Source organism: Zonotrichia leucophrys, chromosome 6 (assembly GCF_028769735.1).
Source record: "Zonotrichia leucophrys gambelii isolate GWCS_2022_RI chromosome 6, RI_Zleu_2.0, whole genome shotgun sequence".
In the NCBI taxonomy this organism is placed as follows: domain Eukaryota; kingdom Metazoa; phylum Chordata; class Aves; order Passeriformes; family Passerellidae; genus Zonotrichia; species Zonotrichia leucophrys.
Window position 1 is genome coordinate 27,052,997 of NC_088176.1, and position 24,649 is coordinate 27,077,645.

Genomic DNA, 24,649 nt, shown 5'->3' on the forward strand with positions numbered 1-24,649 from the left:
TGCTGGTAGAAGTAACAGCTGTGGGAGGGGGAAGATCATAGATGGGACCATAAGGATGAGTTTTAGGGCTGTGCATTTCTGGAGCTGCTTGTTGGAGTATGGAACTTGCTGTCTGTGCATGAGACAAGGGCGTAGCCTTTGTGAACTTAGCTTAAACATTCTATCATTCTGCTTCTGGTGACACAGCAGCCCCAATAGCATTGTGTGTGCCCCAGAGTCTCCCATAAAGTCTGAGGATGTGAAGCGCTGCTTTGGAGAGATGTTTGGGGTTATTTGACTTTGTTATTTTCAAGTAGGCACTTTAGTGAGCACAACGGCAGATTGGGAAGGAGATCATGCGTCAGTGTTTTGGTTTGCTTAAAATGTCTGTGTGAGTGGGAGTGTGCAGTGAGTGCACGTGCTCCTAATGTGCTGGGGAAACAACAGGGATGTTTTGTACATAGTGCAGGAGCAGTGTTGAGGAGGCTTGGGCTGATGCTCACCCCTCTTGCTTTCGGTTTAAGGTGTGACACAAAAGGCAAGAATTTAAGCCTCTCCCTAAAGGGAAGTTTCTCTATTTGTGCATGGATATCTTTAAATAGACAGGGAGGGCTGATGTGTTCCTTGGTTGTCAGTGCTGCTCTGGATCCAAATGTGCTCCTCAGTACCAAAGAATGGGAGGTTTTACCTGCTTATCTGGAATTGCTGTGTTTGACTGCTTTTATAGATGGCAGAGGAGTGTTTTCCTTTGGTGCATGCTCCATCTGAGCCTAGCCACACTGACATTGAAATAATACTCAGCATGTACAAGTAAAATAGTCCCAAAGGAGGCAACAAAGTCAGGCATCCCGGCAGAATGCTAACGAGGGTGTAAAAAATACTTGTGTGTCATTGATTTGTCGTGAAAGGCAGGTGAAAAAAGCAGAGGGTGAGAGAGTGCAGCTCATCCTGTGTTGAAGGGCAAAAGAAAACATAATTATTGAAGAACTTACAAAGAATAGCGATCAAATATGCAGCATTCAGAAAAGCAGTTATGTTCTGTGAATAATTGAGATGGTTTGCAGTTAATTCTACCTCAGAACTAGTGTTGAAGGGGAAAAAGAAAAAAAAGTCAAAGCTGATTCAGTTCCACCTAGTGCCTTAAAATAGTTTTTTGATGCCATTGTGATTAATGTGTAATTCTGTAGAACCATGCACTATTCAAAATTACCAGAAATGCTTAATCACATTTTTAATCATGCCAAACTACAATTCCAAGAGCAAGTCTTCACTAATGGAGTTACATTTTGTTGAGAAAACAGAAGCACAGTTATTCTGCAGAATTTTTGTACCATTGAATTTCTATTTTAGCTGCTTATGGCTCTTTTTATTATTAATTAAGAAAACTAGAAAAAGTTTAAATTCTGGGATGCTGTACATCCTTAACCATTCACAATGCTAAATCATTTTTTAAAAAAAGTAAATATTTTTAATGCCTACATTATGCAGTCTTTTCTGGTGTGGTCTTCTAGATCTACTCAACTGCAAAACAAATAGCAAAAATCAGTTCTGAAGCAGAAGGCTGTTTGTGCTCTCAGAGACTCTTACCTTCTTAGGAGGAGCTAGAGAGCAGTGTCAGAGCTGTCTTTTGGAAAAACAAGGTCATCTCTTACCTGTCACTCGTGCTCTCAATTGATGCACTTTTATCTGTGGAGTGTGCTTTTTTGCTGATTCCGTGGCAGTAGCTTCTCCACGCAAAATACAGCATGTTCAATGAAGATGAACCCAAAAACCTTACTTGGAAAACAACTGGTGTATTTGTTGACCACTTGATGGCATCACTCAGTTGTGCAGAAATGAAACTCTGTTGTCAGTAGAGCAGTGTTACTTGTGCTTGGTGTTTTATTTTGACCATCAAAGAGTGAGGGGAGGTATTAATACACTCCCATAAATTAAATGAAAGCCACAACTCTAGTTTTGATCATTGTTTTTATCTCAGTTGTATATTACTTACCATTTTGGAATAATTTCTTTGCATAAATGCAAACAGAAGAGTGGTGTAGACTGCTCCTGTTCTTGCTCCTGGTTAATTTTTCAATTAGTGGGTTAGTGCTGACACAAAGAATGTTGTCCTGCACAGAAATGGCTTTTTGGTTTGTCTTGCCAGTGACAGTTCTTTACATCTCCAGTTGCTGCAGTTAATGTGAATGCTAGGGAAGGGATTTTGGTTTGGGTGTTCATCATAGGTCCTATGAAATGACAGCATTTTGCAGCCTTTGCACCAAAAGCTGTCTGTGTGTGTGCCAGCCAACAATGAGAGTGCACTGAAAATGCTGAGCCAAGGGGGTAATGGAGCAAACAAGGCACAGTGGCAATTATTTAGATGTAAAGGACACTTCTGGTAGTGCCAGGGGAGCTCTGAGAGTTTATACATTCTGAGAGTTGGCCCCCAAGACAGCAGGTTGTAAACCACAGAGTTGGAAGGAAGCTGAAGATCTAAAAACCCTTTCCTGGAGCAGTTGATGTCACTGAGCAGTGACAAGGCCCCTGTTAGTGCCCTGAGCCCGGAGGGATGGAGCCAGCTGCTGACCCCAACACCTTTATTCCCTTATTCCTCCTCCTTGAATCATGGGAAAACAGTACAAAGACTGCCCAAAAATTGGGGGATGACCTTTAGAAGCAATTTTCCCAAGTTTTTTTGGTGAACATTTAAAAATCTTCATGGTTTTTTTGCTTTTGAGATGTTTTTCAGATCCCGCTTTGTCAGAGGAATTCTGACATTGTTTATTTGAATTTCCATGTGCACACACTGATGTATGAATTTGCTGGTACACCCATCCTGCCCTTTCTCAGAGAAGAGGAAGGAGAGAATATTTATTGTTCTCAAATATTTTATCCTAAAATGGACACGTCTAAGTTGAGGTACTTTGTGGTTTTGGTTCTCTTGAATCTACTTTATTTTAATCAAACCACCATGGAAAAATTGTGATTTTTCTTTCTACTTCTAAGATGCATTTTGTTTTAATAATGGAGTAGTAAATATCCATCTTCACTACATATAAGGTGATGATACAGCAATAAAAGTGCTACATAAAAGGTTTTTGCTGTCTACCTTTGTTATCATTTCTCCATATTATCAGTCATTATGTGACAAGTAACTATAGCTACATGTAGATTTCCCAATAAAAATAATAAATTCTTTGTTATTTGAAGAACCATAATCTAAGTACAGAACATAAAGGTAAGTAAAAGCCTACAGAAATGAAACAAAGAAAAATAAGTTCATTGCTGAGGAGCCAAAGGGAGAACAACTAAATAGCATGTCTTTAAGTGCAAATTATGTAAATTCTTTATTGATTGCCTTCCTCAGTTAAGGAAAGAAGCTGAAGAGTAAGAAACATCCTAAAATGTGAAGCAAGAATAAATTACTCTTCAGAAAACCCCATTTAGTGAAGCATGAGGTTCCGTGAGTGCTTAGATAACCAATTTTAATGTTGTTTTTAATATAACAATAATAGGAGTGAATCTTGGTATAAATCAATATTTTTAATAGAAGTGTTCTCAGTGATATAGATGAGATTATTCTATACTTTTTTTCTGCCTGATCAGCTGGTTTTGCACAAACACAATAAATTTTAAAGGCCTTTTGAGCCCTAAAGTGGAATAAAATGTAGATAGCTAATAGTCTTTTGCCATTTTCTGGGTTACTGCATTAGCTGTGGGCCTGTGCCCTAATTTCATGGTAGTTTCTTATGTACTACAGCAGAAACAGTCAAGTTTTTCTTAGATATGTGCAAAACCCTTCTGTGGTTTGTGTTACTTAGTCTTTACCTGGAAGAATTGTATCCATATCCTTTTGAGTGTGAAGTATTGCTTCGTAGATGCAGTCTTTCTCCTTGCATCATGTTCTCGGTCTCATTTCAGTACTCCAACAAACCTCCCAGAAGGACTTTTTCCATTTAATTTGAGAATATCTCTGTGGGCGTGTTTCCCGCAGACCCTACATCTTGATCTCAAACACAATTTTTCCAACAGATACATTTTTATCTCCTAACTCTTGGTTGTTCTAGTGTTTTACCCCAAAATTTTATGTCTGTGTTTATCTTGAAATTGGCTAATTAACCAAAACGCTAATTAAATTTTATACCCATAAATAATACAATAGTTCATTTGTATATAGCACATGACATTCTGCATCTGCTTGCTAGTTCAATTGGGATCTGCTAATTATGCATTTTCAGCAGATAGTACAGGCCTTGATAATCTCATGGAATATTAGAATTTAGGTTTCCAAGACCAGAGGTTTTCCCCCAGAATCTACTGTGTTCTTCAGACTTTTAAAGATGAATAATGTGAGAAATTAGTGTTCTGTCAGATTGACTGAGGCAGTAGTATGGAGGCAAGCATGAGGTCCCTTGTCTCAGCAGGAAGGTGGCTTTCAAACCTAATCACAGACACTTAAGTGCCAACTTAGTTAATCACTTCATTGCAGAGTGATACAGCGTGTCTCAAGATATCTTCCTTCCTTTCAAAACCTTTCCAAGCAGAAAGGCAGCAGCCTCTCCATTTTCAAACAGTGATATTTTTTTTTTACAATGCAAGTTATTTGTGATTTGGATGACTCTTCATTTGCAGTCAGTAAAGAGTTCCTAAGGATTAGTCAAAATGAAAAAGAAAGAAAAATATTCAACTAAAGACTTGAAGAGGATTTATTTAATATGAGAGGGTGTCCAGAGTGGGCAGGATGGTGATGCCCAGAAGTGAGAGACAGAAAGACATGGAAGTTTGAAGAGGCAGTGTGAATGCCAGTAGGTGGATTTATTGTTAGAGCTGAAATTACACTGGCAGCTGCTCTGTTGATAATGGAGGAAACAAAGGATCAAGTTTCTACTCTTTTCTGATAATAGGAAGTCACTGAAAGGGAGACGGAGAGATGGTCATGTCACATTGCCAGGAGCAAGATAATAGTTTCTCTTGGAGTATTTTAATCCCCAATGGTTTGGAGAGAGAGGGATTTAATTACAGAGATCTGAGATAAAGCTCTTAATGCAAATATCCTCATGAAGAGGGTGCCAAATCAGGATTTTGCCATCTGCACCTGTCTTCAGAATTGGGAAGTACAGGAGGCAGTGGTAGGAATGCAAGACCTGAAGGATAATTGCAGCAAAGTAGAAGTCTTGCATTGTCTCATGTTCCATGAGGAGTGATGAGAATGGTTGTGTGGATAAGGCAAAGTCTGAAAATTATTAGTTTCTTTTTTAGGCTCAAGTGTGATCGTAATGAAGTTAGAGTTGTGGTCTGGAGTTAGAGAAGTGGGTCACAAAATGAGAGTTTTGTATATATTGCAATGATGTGAGAAGAAAATGAGAGGCAATAGATGGAGAAGAAAGCAGTGTCTTGTGAAATACTGTGATGGAAATAACAGTTCAAGATGGAAAGTCAGTCAAGCAGATCTGTAAAAGGAAGTCTGCAAACAGATTTCAAAAGAATACTTTAGGAGAGATACTTGACTAAAACAGTGACAAACAGGATAAATCAATAGTTTGGAAACTTTAATGCAATCCAAGAATAAGCTTGAGAGATGGTCTGTTAATGGAGACCAACACTGAACAAACACCATGACATGATTTAATTGGCTTCAATACATTAGTGAAGATCCTTCAGGCATGATGATGTTCATGTTTTCATTGTGTTAGACTACACATTTCTTACTGTATGGTTTGTATGATGTTATTGTCTTCCTAAAATGAAGTTTGATGGTGATAAAGTAATTCTCAGCACATTAAACTAATATCTGTATCTGTTTAAATAGCAGTCAAATCTGGGGCAGCATTACCAGAACATTTCTGTCCTTTCAAGACAGAATTTCAGAACATGTCTGTCCTGTTCTGTGGAACAAATACTTTCAAGGCCTTATTTCTTAAAACCTATCTAAGTAAAGATATCTGCAACATAAATAAATACTGGGGGTATTTTAGTCAGAAGACTGTTAAATGTATATTACCATAACTATAGTAGTTGAAGATCACTGGAGTTCTCAAGGTGCTTTGATTCCCCTTTCCCTTATGTTGGTAGTTTGGTATGGACCAAAGCATTTCAAATAAAATGTATTCAGCTTGTAAGAATGTCAAGATCAGGGTTATGAAATTTTTATGCAAAAATTGCAGGTTCTTTTGAATGCTTATGAAGCTGCAGCTGATAGACAGAATTAGCCATTTACTCAGTCACAGAGTCAAGGATATTTGATTGTTGCTGCAAATCCATAGCTATTGTGAAGCTAAACAGAAAATTGCATCACTTTTCTGTGCAAGAAATTGTAGGAATGTGGGGGAAATACTAAAAAAAAGTAGTCCACCAGAGTTTTCTCCCAAGATTGTGTAATTCTTGAATGTTCCCTTGCTAAGGAATTTTGAGATGCTTTAAGATCTAATGAGTTTTTTAATAGAGTCTGTTTGTTGTTGTTCCCCATTGTGTTACTCATGTAAAAAGTAATACTTTCCTTCTTTATGTCCTCAAAGCTTATTCTCACCCTTCAGTGCAATAATTGTGGAGAGGTTGAACTTCTTGGAATCCATTGTGTTTTTGTATAACAAAAAAGATTCCTCTATTAGGAATGACATGTTCTGTTTCACATTCTGTAATTTGACTAAAGAAAGCAATTCAGAAAACATGAAACTTTTTTTTTGTCTTCTTTAGTCATTCCAGTTTTTATTGCCTGCTATCTCAAAACAAAGGCAAGAGGAGCACACACATACTAAGTAGCATACGCTTTCAGGCAGAACGTAATCAATTGACAAAAATATCAGAATGTGGAAGCATATTGACTAATTCTTCAATCTAACCCGTGTACACGAGCTACAAAACACTTGAAAAATGCCTCAGCTGTAATGGTCTTTGCTGAGCTATTTCAGCTGTGTTTGGTGGGCTGTGCTGGGAGATAAGGGGGCCCATTTGCTGTGATCTGTTGCCTCTCTGGTCTCTCTGCTTTCATAAGCAGCAGCTTTTGGTTAGTGTCAGCCACTGAATGAAGGTTTTTCTTGTTATATAACTGGTGATCAGCTCTGAATTTTACAAATAAGTGACTCTCCAATGCAGCCTCCCATCAGAAGGGGCTTTGTTTTTTGTCTCCTTCTGTCTGGTTTGCAAGTAAATTGTTCCTGCTACAGCCCTGTGTGGCTTGATGCTCTCACCCTTGGTGACAGCAAAGCTTGCTGGCTGGTGATCTCTGCAGGGGTTTATGGCTCAGCTCTGCTGTTCTCTCCCTCTGTTCTCACTTCTCTGTTCCCTCCCCTACTGTGACTAAATAAATTACCTGTATGACATGTTCGGTTTTCTCTGGCAAGAAGCCTGGGAAATCAAATCTGTTCCCAAACCTGGGTCTCCCATTTGGCAAATATAATGCCTCCCTGCTGTTAAATCAGGTCAGCTCTCAGGAAAAACAAAGAACAATTTCATATAGCTATAATCAACACAGAGTAAATTTAGATAATGCAGCTGACATATGTTTATTGTAAAGACCATCAAGGAAATAATTTTAAAAGCCCTTAATCTTTGTTGCATCAGGATACACGGTGAACATTCTGTGCACAGAGAAGATCAAACAGTTTTTTTCTGTTATCCCATATCAAAGTGAAATGTATCTATTTTCTGTCTGGTCTAAGAAGATTTTTGGTGGAGTGTTTCATTGGTTGTGTGAGAAACAGTTATATATTTAATTATGTAGATTGATGGAATTAATATTAATTAATACTTAACTATTAATTATTCATAGTCTACTTCCTTTCACTTTCTGGCCTCTGAAAGTGGAGACATAAGTGTTTTGAGGAGGATAAATAAATGCTTTTAATAGATTGTTTTATTTTTTCTGCTTTTCCACTGGAGATGAGGCTGCAGGTCACCTGTGGCTCTGTGGCTGCAGTCCCACAGGCTGTGCAGTCTCCTTGCAGGAGGAAGTACCAGCATGGGCAGCCTCCCTTCTCCAGCTGGAAGCTGAATTTGCTGCTCAGCTCTCTGGGTGTCCCACGGGGCTCTGAATTGCACCCCAGAGGTTCTTTGTTCATGCTGTTAAGGAGCTCCTGGAGACTGCCCAGGGCTGTGGAGCGTCTCCAGTCTCCCCCTGTCCAGCATGGCTGTGCTGGGGGAGCACAGCAAGGGTTTGCTGTGGGCAGGCTGTGCTTGTGCTTGTTGGGGTCTGAAACAGTGCTGAACCCCTGAGCTTGCCCCCAGCCCTCTTCAAAGGTGGAGCAGGCAGTTCCTAGTGCCCCTGGGGCACCCTCAGGGCTAGTGCTAGCCTAAACTATGAGGGTCTCCTGTGCTGAGCTCCCAGGGCCAACTGTGCTGCCATTTATTCACTAGAGTTAGTAAAAACCAGGATCTCTGGCTGCCTTACACTCTTACACAGTCTTCTCATCACTACTGACTGAATTGTTGCTGAGGGCCCTGGCTGGAAATGTTTTCTAACTGCAGCTGAATATCAGGTTGCCTGATCTGGAGAGGTCCAGCGAGAACATGACATGTAAGGTGGCCTGAGTAGCAGAGCAGACTGTCCAGGTCTCTCTGTGGTCTGTTTTTCAAACTCAGCATGAGAAAAATGGTTCATTCCCAAAAACAGATGGGGTCAAATGTATATGCTGTGTTTTCAAATGATAGGTGCTTTTCCAGGTCTTTTTAAGGACAGCTACAGTGTTGCTAATGATTGGTTAGTCATTCATGGGTTGTCTTGATTCTAAAGAATGCTTTTGTTATTTCTTCAGTGCTCTGAGATGCACAGTGAATGTTTTTTATCAATTTAAATTATCAATTTAAAAATTCCCTCAAAGCTCTGCTGTATGAGGCAAGTCCTTGGAAGGGAAATGGCTCTTTATTGTCCCAAATCTTCATCCAGTGTATCCAACAAGGATTAAGGGGTTAAAGCAGTGAAGTGAGTTGTAAAAAATGGGAATTCAGTTCCTGCATGCACCAGGACTGACGTGAAGCAAGGGCCATCATCTCCATCCACATCAGCTGTGTCTCAGGGACTGGCAGTAGTTACGTTATCTGTCCTCAACTTGGGCACACCAGGACAGATTGCAGATACTACTCTGAAAGTACAGGCCCTAACGCCGAAAGGCTTCAGCTGATAGCGTGATAGAAATAATTTCAGCTCTGTGTTGATGGCAAGGGCAAAACCTTCCTCGTTCCCTTCTTAGCATCAAGGTCGGCCAAAGGAATTGCTGAGCTCGTTCAAACCCTGCTTTGCATCTTCTCTTCTCCAGCCTGCGACCTGATGACCCTGGGCATCTTGGCGCTGGTGACGTCGACGGGCTGCGCGTCGGCCAACGCGCTGCAGTCGCTGACGGACGCCATGCACATCCCACACCTGTTCGTGCAGCGCAGCACGGGCGGCTCCCCACGCACAGCCTGCCAGCTCAACCCCAGCCTGGAGGACGAGGAGTACACGCTGGCCGCGCGCCCGCCCGTGCGCCTCAACGACGTCATGCTCAAGCTGGTCACCGAGCTGCGCTGGCAGAAGTTCATCGTCTTCTACGACAGCGACTACGGTAAGGACAGCGCTCCAGGCACCGGCACGCTGGGCTCTTCTCAGCTGGGAGGTGGGGAGGGAATGGAAAGGGAAGGGTGGAATAGATGCTGGGTTTTTCACTGACAAAGTGTTTCGAGTGGATGCCGGTCTTTGTCTTGAAGGAAAGGTTGCTGTGAAGATGAGTTCCCAGAGAAGGAGCAAAGTTGCTTAGCAACACCTACCCAGACAGACAAAGTTTGAATCTTCTCACACTTTTTCAGTAAAATATTAATCAAGTGTTGACATTGATCAGCAGGGGTCACATAGATGTGCAAGGAAGTCCAGCAAGGTCTCTACTTGTTCCAGAAAATGCTTTCTATCAAAGCTGAGTACTGTTCTCTTTACAAATAAATTTTCGCAATAACTATTACTTTTTTTTTCGTGCTTCCACACACCATCCTGTACCTGGACTAAATTTCACAGTGATATTCCTGGCATTAAACTGAAAAGTAGAGTTAGCATTTTCTCTAAAGCTCATGCATTTCCTTCAGTAAAATTCTCCCTTTGAGCTGGAACTTGAAGAGGAGGAGTCTCTGCCCTGGTACCTTATGATAGGCATAAAGAATAATAAACCCCCAAATCTCTCATCATGCTGGGCTCTCAGAGGGAAAGAGAACTGTGTATACATTTTTTTATATCCCCTCCCACCCCTGCTCAACTGATATGAACGCTGTTCCATATGTTTAACTTGTGGTATATTCAGCAATCCTGTCTTAGGATACAGGATCTGTAATGGGGAAAATAAATCTTGTATGGTATTTTTTAAAACCCTGTTAACATTTTTGCTTTAAAATGTGATGCAAAATCTTTTGCCATGGTGATTTACCATGAACAGAATATAAAAAAAGCAAACTTAAGATTAAATCACAGAAAGAAAAAACAATCTTATGTATGTCTATGAATATATAGTTTAGATTTTATACATCTTCCACCATTGCAAAATAAATCTTTATTTGCATTCTCCCTATATACTATCAGATTTTTAGTGGCAAGTGAGAGAGAAATAGCATCTTTGGTTTTGAAGTTTGGTTAGTTAGTTTTGGGTGCTAGTTTTGGTTAATCCTGAGTCTTGCGTGCAGGTTTGTCTTCTCAGTTGCTACATAGTTATTTGCTGTTTCTTTAACAAGAACATTGAGGATGATGAGGATGGGTTTAAGTAGGAAATCAACTGAGACTGTAACATCTTTTTAACAACATAGAATTGTTTTAAGCATGAGAAGACTTCCATGATGCTTGTAGAGCTAATCTGTAGGCTCAAAAAATCTAGTAACCTAGCAAATAAACTGTCCTGTAATTACTGTCCTCTGCAATGCTTGACCAGTGAATGCTTTAAAAGCAGAAGTCACAAGGTATGTGGTAGGTGTTCTTTTGGTGGCCTTGTGGTAGTGATAAGAATGTTGTTCTTAAGCAGAGGATTGGGTTTAAAGAGCTGAAATTATTCTAACAGTTAATTTCAAGAATGAAGGGGGAAGTAATAATCATATTAGGATGTCTTAGAAACACCCCAGGTGCTCAATGTGCAAACTGCTATTTTCCCTCCTAGCCTCTCTGCTTACTGAACTATTATTCCACTAACTGCACCCTTATTTCAGTGATGCATCTGTGTTTCTTTGTCTTTTTCTTCTTTATTTTTTGTTGCAGAGGTTTAACATCTCAGGATCAAATCCTGAAACCCTTAATTCACGTACCTCTAAATTCAGTTATGATCAAATTGATCTTTTCTATTTGGCACAGGCTGTATCAGTAAGACATTAGGGTTATGGAAAACTGCCACAGGCATTCTTCTCCTTCCAGTGGGGAGTGTGGTGTGTGTGCATTGCAGCTGCTCTTTCCTCTCCTTCTCCTCATGGGTGTGTCATCCATCTTAGGCTAATTCCAGTAGAATAATTTTATTTGTAACAATTTGGTGTGAGGGGTTTCCATAAAGTTCCAGGTGAACCTTGACAGATCTGGGCATGGATTGGTGAACAGAGGATAAATAACCAATCCACCTCCCAGGGTATTGCATGCTGAGCTCCTAAACAGATGCCTGGCTCCAGGGGCATGGCCCTTTCCTCAGCATTGAGCTTCTGCAGAGCCCTGCTCCTGCTTATCCAGCAGCACCTCCCTGCCCATTGGGCAGGAGTTCCCTGGTGGCCATGATGAGGGACATCACATATTTGTGACTACAGAGAGTTTCCAGCACTGAGCTTTGGTTGGATTTTCTATAATGAGTGGTCCTTCTCTACCTGGCCTCTGAAAGTTGTACCGTTCCTTTGATTAGTGTTTTAATTTGTTCATTTGCTGGTCTCTAAAGGCCCTTGGTGTCCTCCTTGTGGAAACTGTGAGGTTTTCTGAAGACTAAATAGCATTGCACAATTTAAAGAATGTCCCACACTGTATTATGTTGAAGCTGAAAGTTATTTATTAAAGTTATTACTTGTCCCTTCTTTGACATACATTTGGAATTATAATTTCTGTGGAAAAGTAATGGACTTGGCTGTTAGAAACACAGAGTAGTTTCTGAACAGCCTAACAAGCCCCTAGTATTCTTGTGCTTACAATGAAATATGCATTTTTTCACACTTAAATGACAGATAAAATGTATGCACAACTTCAGTGAAAGGATATAATTCTTTACAGTAAAATGCTTTAAAGTCTACAACTAGAAATTGAGAGATTCCTGCTGAGCTGTACCAATAGGGGAAAGATTGGTTTATAATTGTCCATTCAGTTTCCCTGTATTCATACAGGAAAAGATAGAAGGTAATACTGATATTGTATCTTTATGATTAGCCCTTGTTTTTGCACTTCTCTCATTTATGGCTTGTGCATGGTTTCAGAAGATGCACAGAATCCTGCTTCCCATTGATCACACTGGGAGGCTGCTGTTGCTGAGACTGACGTTCAGTTTTTGGTGAAAAAAACAGCTGCCCTTAAGTTTGCCAATGTCTCTCAGATGGTGCTCTGTGGAACCAGGTCCACCCAGCTGTAAAAGAATTTGCAACAGAATTCTGATCTGTTGTGTCATCCTGAGGAGGTTCAGTTGTGCTGATGTGTTTTGGATTATGTTTTCCTCTACAGGAGCATCTTTTGTGCCTCCATATATATTGCAACAGTGTGCATAGGCCTGCTGGGAAGTTTAATATTTTATTTTGCTGACCTTCTGGCAGTAAAAGTATCAGTAATCAAACTTTCCTGACAGAAAAATTGGTAGTGGGGTAAGTTTCATAAAGAATCCTACCAAGCTGTAAAATGACTATCAGTTAAAAGCAGTGGGTGCCACCCACCAGAAGATGAGGTTGGGAAATAAACAGTTGAAACTGTGCTTCTAGGGTGAGCAAATAAACAGATGTGTGGTGAGAGGATGGATTTGAGAAGGGTTTTGGAGGCTGGATGTGAAATGAAAACAATGAGGCATATTAAATCATGTTTCTGAAGAGAAATGTGAGTAATGGCGATGTTTTCACTAGATTAACCTTACTACTGAAAAACTCTTTTTATCTCTATAGTTAGATTAGGTCTCTGCTTTCCTTCATACGTCTGCATATCTGTATTATGAAATGTAAGTTAAAATAGGGGCTTTTTATGATTTCACTTTGTCAATGAAAGTGGTATTAGACCTGTGAAAAGTAGCTGCAATAGTTTACTCTTGAGTTTTGGCGTCAGTGAGTGAGTGTTGTTTGCTGAAGTGTTGTATAAAAGTTTTACAGAAGAAACTTTTGAGGATCATTTGACCTCCTAAACCAAGCTATGAAGCTTGGTTCCTACAGGAGAAAAACCCCAAGGCCACAGTTTATTGGTTTTTAATTTTTTTTTTCCCCCAAGATTAGAGGTCTGTTCTTTTTCATTGACGCTGCATTAACTTTGAATGCTGCTTGATCCATCTTGCTATGTGGAGGGAACTTAATTTTTGATATGACTAGTTTTGTGGGAAGTTGTGTTTCCCACAGCGATTATGTGGCAGTTTCATTTTTGAGTCCTGCCTGTCAAGGGCCTCATCCATGATTGTAATTTACAGGAATTGTTCTGTTAATAGTTTTACAGCAAGATATATTGGTCCTGGAATGGTCTGTCTTTTGTCAAGATTCCTTTGTTCAAGCTGCTATCTTGCATATATTTAATTTGCAGAGGAATGTAATGAAAATTGAGGAATGCATGCATATGCATAGTCCACGTGGGGCACTGCAAATCCCTTGTGATGTGAAACATTGACTGTCACAACAAAAAAGAAGCAATACAGAGCATTTGCATATGAGCTACTTTCACCTTACCTGCTTTGTTTTCTTTTATCCTTGTTTATAACTTCTCCTTTCTGTGTCATGATTTCAGCTGCCAGACAACCAGTTCTGCATCATTGGGGCTGCCATATTTCCAGTGAGCATGCCTTGCTTAACATAAATACAGGCAATGTGACACCTGAGGTGTTGAGCCACCTGTACCTGTGTTGGTAGGTGCCTCTTCAGCAAATCTGACCCTGCCAGGAAGTGTCTGACTTGTCCTGCATGAGCTGTGCTGATAAGAGTGTGCATGTGTTATTAAAAATACCTGGTTTTCTTCCAAATGGTTGATGCATCCCAGCTGGAATTGTTGTGGAGAAGCTTGAATTGAGATTGCTGTTTAACAGTAAGATATATGGATTTTAGGCAGCCAGCTGCAGAGAAATTTAACTTCTTTATGCTCATCAGTCTGCAACAGCAATCACTGAGGGAGGGAATCCTCAGCCACCTCTACATTGATGCTGCTGTATGAGGTAATAAAGGGCAGGGATGGACTGGAGCTAAGCACCTAGCAGGGAACAGAATTGCCTGAATATTCTACACAATTTCTGCAGTACCTAGTTTCTCAGGCATAACTGCACACTGGATGTCTAGTTTCCAGAGTTGTATAAAATCTACCTGGAAAAATGAAGGCCTTCCTGTAAAAAGTTTTTGTGTTTTAGTGTATGTTCATCATTGCAGCTGCAGAGAATGCCAGGAAAGAAAGAATTCAGCCAAGTTCTCCAGGTCCAACAGGGAGTTTGTAATACCATGGGGTAGAGAAAAAAAATTGACCTTTTGACTTTTACATTGAATTTGATCTGGAAGCTATTGAAGAAATGGAATTGTGTTATCCTTGAATCACTTTTCTGACTGTAGCAGCACTTAAAGTAATTGGTCTGCTTAAATTAAGCATGGATTTTTGTCATTCGTGATGGTATTTCTTTTTATTTAGTAATGCATCACAGTATATAACACCAAATGTAATTAAAGAAAGTCAATTTCACTTCCAATTATTACTTATACATTACTTTTAATACTTTGATTTTTAAGGTATGTGAGTGTGTGTGCTAATAGCAGCAGTGAGATTTCCCCCTCTCTAATCCCCATAATTCCTAGCAAGGTATGGGAGCATGGGCAGTGGTTGTTTCCCATAAAACATATGAAATGCTTCCAGGACAATGCCTGATGTGATATACAAATGATCTTGAAGTTATGGTACAGCCTTTATTCTCCATGTGTAATATCACAGCTTTCCTGTGAACTTCAGTGTTAGCAAAGACCAGTCAGAGATGTCTAGACCAAGAGTTTGGGCAGTTTCAGGCATCTTGTGTCACTCAGAAATTCAAGGTAAGTTCAGGAAATAATTCTGAACTTTCAAATAGTTTGAAAAATGTTTTGCAAAGAGATGGTGCACGTTCTTTTAAAAAATTCACAACCCCCTGGACCAACACTTTCAGAACAGAAAGTTTGCACTCTGTATTCAAAATAGATATTTTAAAAATCACTTAATCTTAAAAGACTTGAGAAATCTCCATCTGGGTGGATGCTCATGAGAAAGGGAAATGAAAGATGTTATTAGAAGCAGTTGTCAACCAGTTTTCAGCTCAGTCATCTGGCCAAAAGTGATTATTAATCTAGTCCTGAAAGCTCTTGTTGTTCATTCTTTAATGTCTCTTTTTAAACTCATTTCATTTTAGTGACCAGTCTTCAGGCTCAGCTTTGTAGAAACTGGGGGCTATTGGTGATTGTTTTCCTCTCTTTATATTCTGAAACAGAATAATACAGCACACACTGTCTAAACAAAGGGCAACTTCAGCAGCCTGGAACCAGAGGGTGCAAATTAATTCGTTTTGGACAGAGGGGGTTTTGGGAAGTGTAGATGTCATCTGTGGAAAGCCTAAGTTCTTGACTTTCTTTCCCTGACTGAAGGTAGATAGAAAATCTCTTGAGTTAGACCAATGGCATGAAGCTCAGCAGTTGGTTCAGGTGTGTGAAAAAGACAAGGAGAAATGTAACGATGATTTGGTGTACTTAAGTGGGGAATGTGAGGACCCCATTCCAGAAAGGGAGTCACTTTAATTGGGATTTGTTAGGGACTGAATGCTTACACATCCACTTGGAAATTGTTGAATGAAAGCATAGCTGGACATTGAACAGAAAGGTTGAAGTTTGTCCTGGAGGATGTGCTAAGGGCTTCAGGCAGAGACATAATTCTGAGAAAATATATTCAGATATCTCAATTTGCAATGAGCTTTGAATAAGTTCCCAATCCCCACTGGCTTTCATGCAAACAGTAGGGGAGAGGATTCATCTGTGTGTATACATATACATGCAAACACACACATATGTATGGGTAGATTTAGATACAGAAATATTTATATGGAGAGATATTTGTGTGAATTTCAAGTAAAATAGTGAAGGAGTGTGTCTGTTTATATACATGCACGTGTATACACTTGTGTGTAAATGTCTGAGTCCATATGCAGAATCAAGGAAACATTTCCTCTGCTCCTTTTGTGCCTTTGCCCAGTCCCCCAGTAATTCTTCTGATGCCACTGTGCGCAGAACTTCTTTGGGTTCTTCCCTGTTTGGAGACTGTTTCTGATTTGTTTCACCCAGTTAAGAGTTGATGTGGCTTCCTACCACTTCTTTCTGTTTTCCTTATTGAGACAGAAATTCCCATTCCTTCTCACATTTCTGTGTTTTATTTATTTATTTTTCTTATGGCTGAACCATTGTGTGAGTTTTCTGGCTTTCTTCAGCACCCTGTCCAAACTGTTTTCCATGTCTAGCTGTGCATAGCTGCACAAATTGCACCTCCCAGCCAGACATGTGCAAAGGGGGCAGAGTTTTGCTCTTCATTGGATTGAGCTGTGTGGGCCTTTTATACCTTCTGCATTTACTTTCTCATGTATTTAATGTTTGAATCTGGTGCTCTGGGAGTTATTTTAAGAGAAATTTCAATCATTTGAGGGAAAAATGCATCATTAGACTGTAGAAATCAAATAAAAAGCAGAGGAAAAATGTTTCAAAGTTTGGATTTTTCAGAGTCAGAGCCCATTACCAATGCAATCTGAATGTCTGAGTTCTATTGGAGAGTGATTTAATATTCATCATCTTATAATAGCATTTGTTTAAGTGGAAATAATGCATTCTTTTTTGTGTACAAATTGAATAAATAGGATTAGTCTCACTACTGGGGAACATTGAGTCCTACAGAGATACTTTTTAAATACTGGGTATTTTTTTGTGTCTCTTGCTTTAGTAGCCAAGACTCAAATAGACTGTTTCTTACAAAGCCATATGGGAGAATTAGAGAGGCCTTCAAGAAAGAGACAAAAATTGAGCTGGGACATCCCTTGCAATAATTTAATTGATTTTTCCCTGTTATGGGAGAGCACTAAATGGCAACAGCTACTGTCACACTATTTGGAGACAGTAGTTGAATTCATCAATTTGGAGTGTCTTATGGGGTCAGGAACTATTGGCAGTCCCCACTTCATTGAATAATTTAGATTGGAAACAGACCTCTAAGATCATCAAGTCCAAATATCAACCATGTCCCTAAGTGCCATGTCTACAGGTCTTTTAAATGCCTTCAGGGATGGTGACTCCACCAACTACACTGCTTCTCTGGGCAGCCTGTTCTGGGGCCTGGTAACCCTTTCAGTGAAGAGGTTTTTCCTGATATCCAATCTAAACCTCTCCTCATGCAGCTTGAGGCCATTTCTCATTGGCCTCTCACTTGTTACATGGTAGAAGAGATGGACCCCCACCTGGTGGCAAGCTCCTTTCAGGTATTTGCAGGGAGAGGAGCGGTCTCCTGTGAGACTGCCTTTCTCCAGGCTAGACTCTCACAGCTCCCTGAGCTGCTCCTGTGGCACTTGGCTCCAGACTCTTCACCAGCTGTGTAATCCTGTAAGCACTGCATGATGTCACCAAAGTCACCTGCTCCATGGCCTTCCACCTTCCCAGCACCCTACCTCATCCATCAGCAAGAATCAAACCTTGGGGTGGATAAATCTTCAGCTGTTGCATAGCAGATGAGGAAGGGAGCTCAGAAGAGTGATTTAGTGCTAGTGTGTGTTGTTGGCTTGAATTTCGTTTCCAAAGTTAGAGTGATTTCCTCTGCTCTGCTTCTGGCCGCTGTTTGCTTACATCAACAGCAAAGCATCTTCTAGCAAAGCATGCATGGGGAGTCAGGCAAATAGAGAAACTGTGCAACAGAAGAATTGTTAGGTTTATACCAAAAAACCAAACAACATCCAGTGTCTGAAGAACAAAATGCCTTCCTTGCATAACGGGCCATAACCCAGTGATCTCACTTGTCCTAATGCAGTTCCTCAGTAATTCTCAAAGTCAATTTGCTTTGGCCCACTTGCATGAATATTTGACATTGCCATTAACAGGAATTAAGACATATCTCATCTCCCAAAAGCCATATAATAATGTCGAAGGAACTTTGTTAAGAAAGGAATAATCCATTAACTAGGACCAGCATTTCTCTGTAATCACCTTTCTCCTTCAAATGACAGAATCTTTACAGGAAGGAACTGTCATTTATTTTTGTCATAGGAATAATAATCCTTCCTGCTGTGGAAGAATAATTAAAGGTCAAATTCTGGCATTGTATTCATGAGTCAGCACAGCCTGAGCACCAACACCTAACTGGACGCCCCACCAGGCCCTTGTGGTGCAATAGAAATCTTGACTGAAGGAACAGCAGTGTGCTTTTCTTTTCAGTGAAGATTTTCTGTTGCTTTGCATTAAGGATGCTTTGTAATGATTGCCTTATGTATGGAAGCATATATGAGTGCATCAAATTATTTAAAAGTAGTTTGGACCACCCAAAGTGTGCTCTCTCTATTTAGCAAGGAGCATTTGGTGACATTCTGTGGCTTTGCTGTATAAAGAAGTATCTGTGGGAGTCTTTGTGGTTCTGTATATCTTTTATTCTCTCCCATCCTGTGCAGCCATATAAGTGTGGACAAGCTGTAATTAAGTGAAACAATATATTAGAGTACTAAAATAGGAATAACAAGGGCAGCCTTGCAATGGGGAGGGTGGGAGGCGAGCAAAGAGCAACATTTAAAATGCTGGGTTAGTGGCCAATTAGTGGGTTTGACTGAGTACTCATGACAGGCGTATTTAAGTTTTCTTTCCCTCAAATCCTAATTAAATCATTGGAAAGAAAGAAAATTCCAAATTATGGTAGAAGGAGAGCCTGCAAGCCCAGAGACAAGTGAGTTTGGCAAGTTCAGCAGCTCCCAGTAACCACATACTGGCTTCAGGGAGATGTGACAGCGGTGTAATGGCACTAGGGGTTGGAAGTGCTTTTGGGGAGAATCTCAGGCCATCCTCTTCCTGTTCAGATTCCTATTATTTAGCCAGTTCCCTTTGGGTCTGGTTTAGACAGAAAAATAACTAATTGTGAATAAGAGAAGTCTTGAATATTTTTTTGGTTATGCCAGAGAACAGTAAGACATTTATGGTCTCTTCAGATAGATGCCTCAGAAAGGTGTTTGGTGATTTATAATGTGCTGTGCTTGAATAAAAAAACAACCAACCAGTTAGTAAAGTGGCAAGATAGGAAACTACAAAGTTAGCAATGAGATTTCTCCGTTTCCCTTTCTGTGCTTAGCTGTGGTTAAGATGGCAGAGGAGCTTAATTTCACTAACTCAGCAACGCCACTGCGCTTCATTAAAAAAAAATCACCAGGGTAAAAATTAGCTAAAAGCTTCACTTTCAGGGGGAAGGAGAGAAGCAACTTTGTTTTCAAGGCTGAGGTCTATTTTATTGCTTAGGTTAAAGAATCTGGACTGAGTTGATTTAAAGAATAAATTTGAAAAATTTATTACTGGTTCTCAAATTATGTAGGATGTCCACTAACCTGAAAAATGAGTGAAAAGTCTCCTCGAAATTCAGCTGTTTTTCTAAATTCAATATGTTTAGGAAATACAGGCGATCAAGGCAAGAGAGAGCTCTGAAGTTCTGCTGTGCACAAGGTTGCACTGTGAACTTGATTGCAGACTCTTAGACAGCAAAGAATCAACCCAGCAGCAGCAGGTGCTTGCTCAGGTTTGACATCAGGACTTTCCAGAAGAAAAGGGCCTTGCAGAGTATCCAAGGGTTCTAAAAGCTTTAATCAGACGTTGTTAAACATGAGGTATTCCAAACATTACACACAAAGTCACAGGACTAGTGAGTGCTGCTGCTGGAAGGAGTTTGTTCCCAATGTTCCACTGTTTAATCCCTTTTGTGTGCTAATTAACCTTCTGTGTTTCCTCTTCCTCAGCTGATGTCAGGAAGATTTGTTATTATTCTTATATTGTATCATGGATTGGAATGGAGTAAACCATCACTACAAGAGTTCTAAAAACCTGACTCTGCAGTAGTTACTGTGATGGTTTAGGATCGGCTAAAAATATTTGAATTTAATCATGGTTAATACAAGATTTCACTTTCTCTTTGTCACATTTTTAAATTCCTCTACAGATGGATTTTTCCTTTGCTTGAGACTTCATGAAATTTATTAATGATTTTATAATAAAACCAAACAAATTTGAGATCCTTCTGCTGCAGAGGGGCTGGCAATACCACCTGAGGGAAAGGGACATCCTTACAGAACTAATAATCACCTCAGGCAGGGGGGAGTATTTGAGGAGCTCTGACCCTTTACAGGAGACAATTGCATTTTCATACCAGGTTTTTAATATTAAGATATGAAGAAGGATTACCCTTGCTGTCTAGTAAAACAATAGCTAATTAGATATTTGGTTTTTAATAATGATGAAAGTTAGTGTTAGACAATCATTTGGGGATTCTGAATGATTTTTTAGAAAACAAAAAGCCTTGCTGAATTTCCTCCTAGTTGTGCTCACTGCTGCTTTTCAAGTATTGCTTCAGCAGAAATCTGTAGAGACATGTTTTTTTATCATGGATTGATTAGAAAATGAGGAGGTAAGAATACCTATGGTTTTTGCATGTGAGAGAGAGTGATTTTGAAGATGTTTAGATCAACATGCTCCTGAATGTTCTTATTTGTGTTACTAATCTAACTGGAAAAAAAATGATAAAAAATAATGATTTGAGTATTGTCTTCAGCAGAACACACTAACCAAAATAAGCAGCAAAATGTTTTTTCCTTAATAATGGTTTAAAGACTGGAAATTGGCAAGCAGAAGGAGACCTGTGGGGATATATGCAAATAGCTTTGTTTTCCCATATGTCTTGGGTGGGAGGATGGCTGCTTTCTCTTTAGCTAATTCTTTATGTGTTAAAGAGCTGTGGTGTTAGGGGAAAAAAATCTTTATTTATTTATTTAAAGGATAAATGAAAGACTATGATAATGATCTGAAAGAAGTATTTTCAACATTTAATGTTTATTGCTGTTAATTACTGTGGTAATTGTATAGAAGTGGTAATGTGTGATGGTAATTGCTAGTTTATTTTTTTGAAACATGTTAATGCATCCACAAGTGAGTTTTTCATTAGAAAATCTTGTGTAGGATGTAGCCATGTTGTCAGACACCAGACTCTGCCCACAGCTTGTCTCATGGTGGGGACTCTTACAGAACTTGACTGACTTATCTGAAATATCATATGTTTACAATAAAATTAAGGCCAAATAGTCATTAAACTTAAAGACCACAAAAGCTGGCAAGATGCTTCATCTCTATGCTTCCAACTTCAATTGCCAGTGAGAAGTAATTGGCATTTCAGTGTCAGGGAGATGACTGATTTTCATTGACTTTTAGAGCAATCTCGTGGTCTACAGATTGTTTTGCCTTTTGAATACATTTTTACCAAGACCTTTTTAAAAAATGTGACAAATCTTAATTTTACTCAAATTTAAGGAAATCTTCCATACATCAGTTTAACCTGTCAGTCACGTTTACACTCATGGCCCACAACCTTCTGGTTACCACATGGTTTGCAGCTGCAAGCAGTCCTTGCATCCCTGTGGCTTTTCCACAGCTTTTCTGTTCCAAATGTTCAGGTCACAGGTTGTGTGTGTGGTTTAGATGAGTTTGCTTTTTTAAGAGTGGCTAACATTTATCACAAACGAGGTTATTTCCTGTGGTGAGGGTTGAGCTGAAGTCCTGTCCCTTAATGTTTCTTACAAAAATGGCAGTAACAGAAGCCAAGCCAAAATCTAGTTGTTCACACTTTTCATGTGAATACTTTCAAAGAAAAGATGGTGTGCCCCACTTTGTCATCAGTTTTGAAAAGAAACTCTGAGTATTGATTCATAATAGGGGTTGTATTTGTTGGCATTCCTGTTGGAGAAGGCACTTCCTCCTCTTTTTGACACTTTGACCCAAAGGGCTTAATTCAGCAAGAGATTATTGAACCAATGGAGTTCTTCAGGAGGGGCCTTACTGTACTCACAGGCAGTTTTGTTCTCCTTGTATTGAGGGTGAGGAAGTGAGATCAGTATGTATTAAGTCTGAAGTGGCTTCTGTGTTCATTTGTGGTTCATCTGACAGCCATGCACTTTGCAGTTAGTGTTTCTATTTAAGGTACAGGCTTTGTCTCTCTCCTTGCTTCACACAGCAATGGGAAAATGGAACCATCCCTATTAGAGGTAATTGGTAAAAAGCCATAACAACTGCCACAATATGCACTGGGGTTCATATCTCACTTTACTTGCTGAGGCTGCAAGTCAGAGCTTGGAAATGATTTGCCTTTCTCCCTTTGTAATCATTTGCTGCTTCTGAGGCTTCACTGGAATGCAAGTCATGAGGACTGGGTTATTACTCTGTCCTTTGCTTGTGAGCTTGCCCTCACAATGGGAAGAGCTGGAGTCATTTAGGCAACATTAATTGGAGGCTAATCAGGAACTGGTTGTCTTCCTTCCCTGCAGTCTACACAACAGCTGCCTGTACAGTGGCATGGCAGCTAACAAAGCAGAGCCAGCTTTTTGGGAGAGCTCTGTTGATTTGGCATGTCTGTCCTTACAGCTGCCCACCCACTGCTGAGACTGACTGGTGATGTAAAGGGTAGGAGAAAAAGACACATGAACATATTTGCTGAGACTATTTCAGGGGGCAATTTTTGTGTTTTTACTCATGTCCTCGTGCTGACATCAAGTGTTGTCCCTTATTGCTCTACATATGTGTGCATATATGTGTACATCTATGTGTAAATGAAGAACAAAGACAGTTCATGCTTGTCTTGATGAATGTCACTTGGAAGCTGTAATTAGAAATTGAGCTTTAAATACAGAGGTAGCATAAATACAAAAAAAACCCCAAACTTGTGGAAATAGGAGTTTGGTTTGGTACCATTTAGACACATGGACAAAGGTGGTATTTCTGGGGAAAAAAATCACAAATTTCTCAGGATTTTTATTAGTTTAGACACATGAAAGAAGGTTGGTATTTCTGAGAAAAAATTACAAATTTCTTGGGATTGTTTTTCATGGTTTTTTTTTGTTTTTGTAAAATCAACATCTAGCTTTTCAGGCTCCCAAGTAAGTCAGTTTTACGAAGTTGGGGGGTAGGAACTAATGCATAGCACTTGGTCTTTGTAGGAACATACCTTCATTGAAACTGCACAATTCCTGGTGCTATTTCCTTTGTGCACACACAGCACAAATGTGAGGTGTGTGTATCATGTTTGCAAGTGCACGTGCTAAAAAGCCAACACAGAACCCACTGGTAATGAGCCCTGCCTGTAGTTGTTAGAGCTATAAAGGTTTTCAGTTACAACTTTGTTTCAAGGTAACCCTGTTACCTCTGTTTACCATTTTACTTTTCAGATTTAATTTGTTGTGTTTGGTCTGTCCTGAAGAGTGAGTGTTTTTGGCAAGGTCAGGTTTTGTAGGTAATGTGATTTGTGTTGATTTGTGAACACCAAGTATGTGGCAAACCCATTGGAGTTTGTGTGTTTGAGTGCTGGGAGCTGGCTACCTCTTAATATTTTCTTCTCGTCTTGCTTTTCCTTCTCCTTCTCTGATATTTCAGATGGAAAGTGTGGGATTTCCATCACACCACACAGTGTGTGCCAGGCAGTCTGTTGTCAGGGGCTTCCTGAGGTAATGCTGCCTTCACCATGTGCTGGAGGTATGCAGTGTCTTGTCCCTGCCACCTCCCTGTTGTTAATGGATGATCAGACTGGGAGGTGCAAGGAAATCCACGTTACCTGAGGTAGCATTCGTGCGTAGGCTTTGCTGAGAGCTTCTGAAAGCTGAGTCTGATAGATGTGGTGTTGGAAGTTAGCTCCATTAGCTCCATGCGTATTATAATTAAAGTCAGGCAAGCTGATAAATATTGGAGATGGTTGGCTGTAAATCCTGATGGTAGTCAAGGTAAAATATGTTCTAACTTAGATGATACTGAAGTAAAATTACCTGAAGGACTTGTCTCAAGGACAAAATCAACGTCTTTTTAAGGATTAAAATATTTCCTAAATTAAATTAAAATATAAGAATTAGATGTGATGTTAAGATGTTTGAAATTGTGAGAGCATAGAATATTTTACTGTGAATTTAATCACGTTTTGAAGGACTTCAACCTGAATGTCCATATGTTAGAAAAATGAGAGCTTGGTAGACCATGGAGGGACATTTGTTTTGCTGCACTGGTCTTTGTGTTTCAACACTCTTGTTTACTGTTGGAAGCTTTAAGTGATTGATAATAAAGCTCTCCACAATTTTATTTCTGTCATCTCTAGTGTTTGATATTGCTATTAAGGCAAGTGACAAAAGGTATGCAGGCCTGAAGAGATGTAATTGTAATACAGCAGTGAGGCTTTCTATGTTAGTTCCCACTCCCTGAGACATTTTGATAATTGAGAGCTTGTTTCTGCTTTCCAGTGTGTATTAAAATGGTAATAATTGCATAATCTCAGTCCTATCCTGCCATATTAATTTTGAGTTCCCATTGT

The 24,649-nt window shown here is 39.7% G+C and overlaps 1 protein-coding gene across 10 annotated transcripts in view; it reads left to right on the forward strand.

Moving 5' to 3' along the window:
- Positions 1-24,649, forward strand: part of GRID1 (glutamate ionotropic receptor delta type subunit 1) — a 511,036-nt gene that overhangs the window by 218,326 nt on the left and 268,061 nt on the right. For all 10 annotated transcript variants that reach the window (XM_064716077.1, XM_064716079.1, XM_064716085.1 and 7 more), the window contains one exon: positions 9,213-9,497. In XM_064716077.1, the coding sequence (XP_064572147.1) occupies positions 9,213-9,497 (285 nt within the window). The remainder of the gene's footprint in view (positions 1-9,212; positions 9,498-24,649) is intronic.